This window comes from Microtus oregoni, unplaced genomic scaffold (assembly GCF_018167655.1).
Source record: "Microtus oregoni isolate MIOR12 unplaced genomic scaffold, Mior012 000018F_ref0000195, whole genome shotgun sequence".
Lineage (NCBI taxonomy): Eukaryota > Metazoa > Chordata > Mammalia > Rodentia > Cricetidae > Microtus > Microtus oregoni.
Window position 1 is genome coordinate 3,682,137 of NW_024543077.1, and position 8,520 is coordinate 3,690,656.

General features: G+C 42.3%; 1 protein-coding gene across 3 annotated transcripts; it reads left to right on the forward strand.

Moving 5' to 3' along the window:
• Positions 1 to 2,775: 2,775 nt before the first annotated feature.
• LOC121458952 (cytochrome c oxidase assembly factor 4 homolog, mitochondrial) lies at positions 2,776 to 7,423 on the forward strand. Of its 3 annotated transcripts, none has more exons than XM_041668390.1 (2): positions 2,776 to 2,860; positions 4,663 to 7,423. In XM_041668390.1, the coding sequence occupies exon 2, from the start codon at positions 4,673 to 4,675 to the stop codon at positions 4,934 to 4,936; it is 264 nt and encodes an 87-aa protein (XP_041524324.1). In that variant the 5' UTR covers positions 2,776 to 2,860; positions 4,663 to 4,672; the 3' UTR covers positions 4,937 to 7,423. The 3 variants fall into 3 exon arrangements, with proteins under 3 accessions (XP_041524324.1, XP_041524326.1, XP_041524325.1); XM_041668392.1 differs by having other exon boundaries at positions 2,830 to 2,933; XM_041668391.1 differs by lacking the exon at positions 2,776 to 2,860 and adding an exon at positions 2,890 to 3,022.
• Positions 7,424 to 8,520: the final 1,097 nt, after the last annotated feature.

Genomic DNA, 8,520 nt, shown 5'->3' on the forward strand with positions numbered 1-8,520 from the left:
GTGCTATCTGGCTAGGATCAGTTTTCAATGCTGTGCCATTTACAGTGTAGACAGAAGTTTCTGTCCCACTCCATCCCAAAGAACACAGAGGCTTATATTAATTATAAACTGCTTGGCCTTTTGCTCAGTCTTATTACTAACTATCTCTTACAACTTAAATTAACCCATAATTCTTGTGTATGTTTAGCCATATGGCTTGGTACCTTTTTTCTGTAAAACATTCTCATCTTACTTCCTCTGCATCTGGCTGATGACTCCATCTCTGCTTTTCCTCTTCCCAGAATTCTCTTAGTCTGGTTGCCCCACATAGGCTTCCTGCCTACCTACTGGCCAATCAATGTTTTATTAAACCAATATGAATGACAAATCTTTACAGTGTACAAAAGCATTATCCCATAGGATACAGTACATAAAACTTGCCTTGTTCATGTTATCCACAGCAAATCCTTCTAAAGCTGTAAGTTCTGGGACCCCATCTAGGCCAATTCATTGATAAAAGGCTACCATACAAAAATGCTTTCCTTTTATAGCACAAAAGAATATCTCAGGGCTGGAGAGATGGCTCAGAGGTTAAGAGCATTACCTGCTCTTCCAAAGGTCCTGAGTTCAATTCCCAGCAACCACATGGTGGCTCACAACCATCTATAATGGGGTCTGGTGCCTTCTTCTGGCCTGCAGGCTTACACACAGAATATTGTATACATAATAAATAAGTATTTTAAAAAAAAGAATATCTCAAAAATAAAAACTTGTCGGACAAAGTTGTGTACACTTCTGATCCCAGCACTCTGGAAGTAAGGCAGGTAGATTTTTGTGAATTCAAGGCCAACTTGATCTACATAGCAAATTTCAGCTCTGGCAGGGCTACATAGTGAGAACTGGTCTCAAAATTAATAAATAATAAAGTTCATATTATCATATTGAAGATTCAATTCAGGCACCTGCACAGATAGTATGCTTATGTAATTGACTCATAGGAACACCACCACCACCCACACAAATAAACCAAAAAAACCCCCAAAAACCACACACCATATTGAAGATAGGTGAACTGACTGTGAACAACAAACTGAATTTGGGAGGGAATATGATGAAACTATAATCAGAAAACAAAGTTTTAGATACATAATTTATCATTTGTAGAGAAAGTTGCTAGAATAATTTTAACTTGGTTTCCAGTTATAAAAAAGAACTCACTTTCTGTGATGATAGGTGAGATCATCAGGCATATATGTATTTACCATATATATGTATATCCAAGCTTCAAAGCTGGGCATGAGGGCACACATGTGCAATTGCAGCACTCAGAAAGTTAAGGCAGGAGAAATGTCACACGTTTGAGGCCAGCCTGAACTACATAATAAATTCAAAGGTAGCCTGCACTACAGAGTGAGCTCATATCCCTTCAAAACACAAACAAAAATACTCAAAACAAAACCAAAAATAAATAGAAGATATAGCAATAGTATCTGGAATGACAGATAATCAGGAAAACAAGCCCTTCTTACAGAATTTAGGAAAGCTGATTTCTTTTTCTTTTTTTTTTTAAATATTTATTTATTATGTATACAATATACTGTATGTGTGTATGCCCGCACACCAGAAGAGGGCACCAGATCTCACTATAGGTGGTTGTGAGCCACCATGTGGTTGCCGGGAATTGAACTCAGGACCTTTGGAAGAGCAGGCAATGCTCTTAACCACTGAGCCATCTCTCCAGCCCCAAGCTGATTTCTTTTTGATGAACTCAATGACAGAGTGCCATTCAGTGGGGAAAGAGGCTAAAAGTTGAGAGCTGTCTGGATCTGGCTGGGTGAAATAACTCATTTTTCATCCTGATGCCTAGAACGATGATGCAGTTAGGAAACTCTAGCAAGTGTGCACTGCGGATGAGAAAAAGGTGGGGGGGGGGGGAGACAGAGAGGAGGGAGATATCTCTCTTGTAACCTGAAAGATGGCAAAGATGCCTGCTACCAAACAAACCTGAGTTTAATCGCGGGACCCACATGGTAAAAAGAACAGTACTAATTCTTGCAAGCTGTCCTCTGCTCTCCCAAGTGTACCTTGGCCACACACATAAATAAACAAATGTAATTTTAAGAATAAGAAAATGGGGCTGGAGAGATGGCTCAGCGGTTAAGAGCATTGCCTGCTCTTCCAAAGGTCCTGAGTTCAATTCCCAGCAACCACATGGTGGCTCACAAGCATCTGTAATGAGATCTGGTGCCCTCTTCTGGCCTGCAGGCATACATGTAGACAGAATATTGTATACATAATAAATAAATAAATAAATATTAAAAAAAAAAAGAATAAGAAAATGTCTCTTTCACGGCAACAATTAAGAGCTTATTGACCTAGTTCTGACATGGATCACACTACACCACGCATATATGTTTCCTTGGTCTTGGGAATGAAAAATAATGTCCATTCGGTTTTGAAATTTATTTTTTGTGCCCTATGCCCTCCAGTTTACTTGGCAACCCATGCAGTGACCCACTTCGACACAGAGGCCAGGCATAGCTCTCGCTGATGCAAATATACAATGGGCTACACGCCTCCTCTACTCCTCTTTCAGGGTTGGAGTCAACTGAGAGTGTCCACCTCGTCTCAGAAACATCAAAGATATCTCCCCCGTGATCCCGCTCCCATTTGTCCGCCTCTTTCGCCCTTTCCCGGAAAAGTAGGACGGGGGAGGGCTCTACATGGAGCTCACCAATGAGAAAGTGCAGAGGTTTCCGTACTTCCGTGTGTGCACCCCCGCGAAGGTCCGTTTCCTGCGGAGAGAACTAGAGAGACATCAGTTCCTGCAGAGCCGAGAGCCTTCGGCGGAACCTGTTCGCACGCTCTTCTGCACCGGCAGGTGAGCCCTGCGCACGCACCCTCGCGTCTGAGGCACCTTGGGGTCCGGCGGAGTGCGCCCGAAACTGGGAGAGGTGCTTCAGGGGACCTGGATACCTTTATTTCTCTGCTTCCCCCTGTTGCCATGCTTTTCTAGAAACCAAGCTGTCTGCCATCTCTGAACGTGGGTCTAACTCCTTTCTCATTCAAGGAATACCGTGGGCAACAAGTTTTGGGTGTAGACTGTATTTAACATTTACTGAGTCTATCTAGTGAATCCCAAAGCTGTTTTTGTGTGTGTATCACTTGCTGGTGATTCCACCCAATGAGGCAGGCTTCCAGTCAATGTATTTCAAAGTCATTTTCCCTTTTATTGTGCAAGTGAGGTTTATACTGAAATGGAGCGCTTTAATCCTTTTTGTGCCTTACTCCTTGTCTTCATAATAATAGTCTTAAACTCCTAACATGGGTTACGAAACTTTGCTGGTCAATCATTTACTCATTTCTGCCAGTTTTTATTTCCTGCTCAATTGTTTTCTCCAGTGAAGTGTTTTGTTGTTTTCTGGGTCTGGGAATCAAATTCAATGGACTCTTCCATGTTGGACATTTGCTCTATCACCAACCTCACCTTCAGCCCAGTCACCACACTTTTGATTCCGCGTGTCCAATGCTGTCTTTCTACCTCTTGCCAGAAACGTTTTTTCCATGTCTGGCCAACACCTAATCATCCCTGAATTTCAGCCTGGAAGTCATTTTCTCTAGAACAGCGGATATCAACCTTCCTGATGATGCAACCCTTCAATTCAGTTTCTCATAGTGTGGTGGCCCCCAACGATAAAATTATTTTGTTGTTACTTCATAACTAAATTTGCAATGATTATGAATCATACTATAAATATCTGATATGCAGAATATCTGATATACGACCCCCATGAAAGGGTCTTTCAACCCGTGGAGGGGTCTCAACCCACAAGTTGAGAAACATTGCTTTAGGAAGTCCTCCAGGCTTATTCTTGCCCCTGTGTTCCCAGCTGTCTGTATATACTGTCGTAAATTGTCTAAATTTTAAACTCCATGAGGGCAGGAGCTGTCTCTAATCTGGCCATGCTTGTACACCCTCAACATAGTAGCTGGCACACAACTCTCAGTTGCCAGAAGAGAAGAGGCGTTTAGGAGTTCTTTTAAATCATTTACACCCCGTCATAAAGCTTGTGCAAAGGTGACAGTCATCTCTATTGAAGCCTTTCCTCCTTGCTGCATTCTGTGGGGTTCTGAAGCAGATGATTCTGGGGAAAAGGCTGGGCAAATACACCTCACATTAGGATATTGTTGACTGAGTAACTTCATACCCCACAGACTCACCGATTGCCCCAGCCTTAACGTGCCTTGTGCTACAACTACACTGAACTCTCAGTCCTGTGTGTCAATCTTGCATGTACTTGGATTCCCTTCCAAGTGTTTGATGTTACTCTTCTAGAAGAAAGAAGAAAGGCTGGTTCTTTTGAGGTAGATCAGAAATGGAGTCTTCAAAAAGATAGCCATTTCATTTAATTTGTATTCCACAAGCAGACGCCACTGAGCTTAGATACTTTTATCTCAGTTCTGCTCAAATCATTTTGCAGACCCTCTCTCTGCCAGGCTTCCGGCTGGGGGTAGAGGTCCTATGGTAAATAAAACTCAGTATTTGACCTTAAAAAGCTTAGTCTCTAAGGGACACAGGCATATAAGCAGGCCACAGAGTGCACCTTGGACTATATTGTTTATGAGCGGGAAGATGTGTATAGTCATATCTGTATGTTAACCTTGTCTGTGTTGATATTCTAGGTTCCTCAAGATGTCAGCTTCAGCCTCACAAGGCCATAACTGGACCCGACAGCTGAAGAAAGAAGACGAGGAAGAAGACCCACTAGACCAGCTGATCACCCGCTCTGGCTGTGCTGCCTTCCACTTTGCAGTGCAGGAGTGCATGGCCCAACACCAGGACTGGCGTCAGTGCCAGCCACAAGTGCAGGCATTCAGGGATTGCATGAGTGCACAGCAGGCAAGAAGGCGGGAGGAACTGCAGAGGAGGAAAGAGCAAGCCAGTGCTCAACACTGAGACCCTAAACCGTCATCCCACAACCTGGCCCTGAAGAAATAAGCACCCAGAGTGACCCTGGGAAGAAGCAATCCTAAGTAGTAGAGTGTGCAATAGGAGATAAATAATTCGGACCATCTTTGGGACTAGGGTTGAAAGCACCATGAGCTGTTTTTACTTTATGATCAGATCAGACACATCTACACCGTTCCTGTTCCACCCATACTTGTATCTAAAATTAGTGGGATATGGACCACCCCTCCATCCTACCTCTTGAGTGTGCCAAGTACTTTGTAAGTAAATTCACAGCCTAAAGGTAAATTGGTTGTTCAATCAGGCCTTTGTTTTTCAGTCACAAATTTAACAACAGAAAGTGTTTCTAAGACACTGTGTTAGTAATGTGCAATTTGAAGAGTTATGTGGCCTTGCTGTTGCTTAGAGACTAGTGCGAGAGGCCACGCTCAAACAGTGAACTCAGTTTCCAACAATGACAGAAGAGCCTTTATCTTTCCTGGGTGTTTTATTCAGTTTAATGGGGGTCAGGAGCTAATCGAGAAACATTTTTTAAAAGACGGAATCTATGTAGTCCAGACTGACCTTGAATTTTCTGTATAGCCAAGGATCACCTTAAACTCATGATCTTCCTGCCTCCACCCCACATACTGAGATTACAGGCATGTGTTACCACACTTATCGAGGAAACATTTTCAGCTGAGTACATGGTGTATGTCAGGCTCAGTGTAACAGATTCAGAGCCTGCCCCATCCTACCAACACACAAAGCTTGCCAGACATTTTGGAAGTATGTTTGACATTAAAGTACAGACTTTGACCTTTGGAAAAATGGAACCACTATATGTTCCTACTTGACAACAGTTTGACAGAGCTGATAATGCCTTCTCTGGGGTGCTGTTTCCTATTTATAACATCAACAGTTGCTTCTCATTTTTATTCAGCGAAACCATGAAATCTGTTTCTGCATGCCCCTGGAAGTTATTTGGAAATGGGAAAGGGTTTGGAAGGTGACTCTGCCACAGAAGCTTGGGTGTTTTGTTTTTAATTTATCATTATTAACAAACATCTCTCAGGCATCTATATGTTAGTTGTCCAAGTCTGAAGTATGGTAGACCCTAACACCTACTTGAGCCTTGTGTGCAGAAATGTTAGGAAAGACAGACAGAAAGTAGAGAAGTTTAGTGAAGAGTAAAGCCCTGTTTCAAGTTGAAGATCAAGTGAGTAGATAGAGCTGCATCTCTGCCGGTCCACTCCTGCTTTGAGTTGAGGTTGAGTCAGCAGTGGGGCAGGTAGTGTGCATTGGGGTGTCGGCACAAATCCCAGAGATGGGCACAGTGTGGTGCACGCCTTTAATCCCTGTACTCAAGGCAGAGGGAGGCAGTTCTCTGATTTCAAGGTCAGCCTAGTGTACTCGTGAGTTCCAGGACAGCTATAGCTACATAATGAGATTCTGTCCAAAAAAATTAAAAAATCTCAGAGATAAAAAGAGGGACTTTTTAACTCTATCAATAAAAGAGGGACTTTTAAAATTGAAGTACACATTACTTATTTGTAACGTTGGAAGAATTACCATCTGGAACAAATTCAAAGTACATCAAGGTCAGTAAGAAAAGACAAGAAGAAACACTGGCTGGACTGGGGCCCATTCCTACTTATATCCCAGCATTTAGGAGGCGGAGGCAGAAAAATCACCCATAAGTTTTAGGCCAGACTGGGATACATAGTAAGTTTTAGTCTAGCCTAACCAATAAAATGAGATTATTTAAAAAAGAAGAATATGCTTGAGATTATAGGAAAATATAAATAGGTGCTCTATTACAGATAATCCCAAAAAAAAAAAAACCCACACGCTTTTAACATAAAATGTTAGCTGATTCTGCTGGCAAATTAAGTGACCAGTATTGGTGGAGAAAGGAACAGACTCATTCTTGTGAGGAGGGAGAGCACTAACTTTTTGGAGGACAATTTGGTGGACTCTAAACTATTTAAATACACAAAGCTGGCTGCAATGACACATGCCTATAATTGGAGCAAGGCTGAAACAGGAGGACTGTAGCCAGTCCAGGCTACATTGAGTTCCAGGACAGCCATAGCTACATTTGTGAGGACCTATCTCAGAAAAAAAAAACCTAAAATATACAAACCCGTTTCATAAGAGCCTCTACTGAATACATGTCGTAAGATGCATTTGCTGTGTGTCCTGCAGCATGCAGCACAGTCAGAGGGTAAATTCCCATCAGTAAGGACACAGTTACTCTGTATTCCAGTCTGTAATGGAAATGTGTCTACATGATTTACAGTGGGGCTGTGTCCCAAAAAACTCTCACTATAAGTGGAAATGCATTTAGTTAAACAATGTAGCATGAAGGAAGGGGAAAATATCCTGAATGAGAGAGTACAGAGGGAGGGTGAGAGAGTAGGAGGAAGGGGATAAAGTGGAAGCTTGGTTGCCAGGCGGTGTTGGCGCATGCCTTTAATCTCAGCACTCAAGGAGGCAGAGACAGGAGGATCTCTATGAGTTTGAGGCCAGCCTGGTTTACAGAGTGAGTTTCAGGACAGGTTCCAAAGCTACACATAGAAAACTTGTCTCAAAACAAAATAAAAAAATTGAAGTATAGTACAGGCATATGTGGACTTATTTTAAGAAAATCCTTTATGATTACAGCAATTAAGCATCAGCATTTTTCTGTTTTTTTTTTTTAATGCAGTTAAAGAAACATCTAGGCATGAAAGAGGAAACTCACAGGTTAGAGGCTAGCCTGGGTAGTATAGCAAGATCCTGTTAATAGATAGTAACTAAAGGCAGGGATTGCCTCAGTGGAAGAAAGCACAACCTGACAAGGACAAAACCCTGTTTGTTCCCCAGCACCACCAAAGAATAAAATAGCACATGAGTTTGGGAGTGTTGTCTCACTCTAATCCCAGCAAGGGAAGCTAAGACAGTCCGATTGCTTTCCTGAGCTCAAGGGCAGACTGGGCTACAGAGTGTGGAGTACCTGCTGAACATCATAGCCTGCCAGCATAGCACACTGTAGAATCAGTTGTTCACCTTTATCATGCTGGCTGAGGGTAGCTAGTATCATGGCCATCCACAACAGACACTGATGCTCAGAGAAGCAAGCACAATAGAGTCTCCTAGACTAGACATCCCCAGAGAAGCAACAGCGTCATCATCTGGGAAATGGTAAGATACAAAGTTAAAACCTTTACTCCTTATCTTCAGGACAAAAAAAAAGCTGACTGCAGTCTAGTGATTAGTGCTCAAAAACCCTGACTCGAGACCCTCATGAGCAGTCTGAGAAACAATGATTTAGCCAAAGATCTGACAAAGTTTACAATGGGCAAGACAGCTGCCATTTGTGTGACTGTTCAACTCACCCACCGCACCCCAGTGCAGTCAGAGGCAACAGCAAGTAGATGATCATGACTCTTTTCCAACAAACTTTTACTAACAGGAAGTTGAACCAGACAAGAAGTGATTACACAGTATTGTGAATATACTATAGAACACTGAAATGTGCATTTCAAAATGGCTAATTTAGATTGTTTTATTACACATTTGATTTTTGTGTGTGTGACATTCAGAGGTCA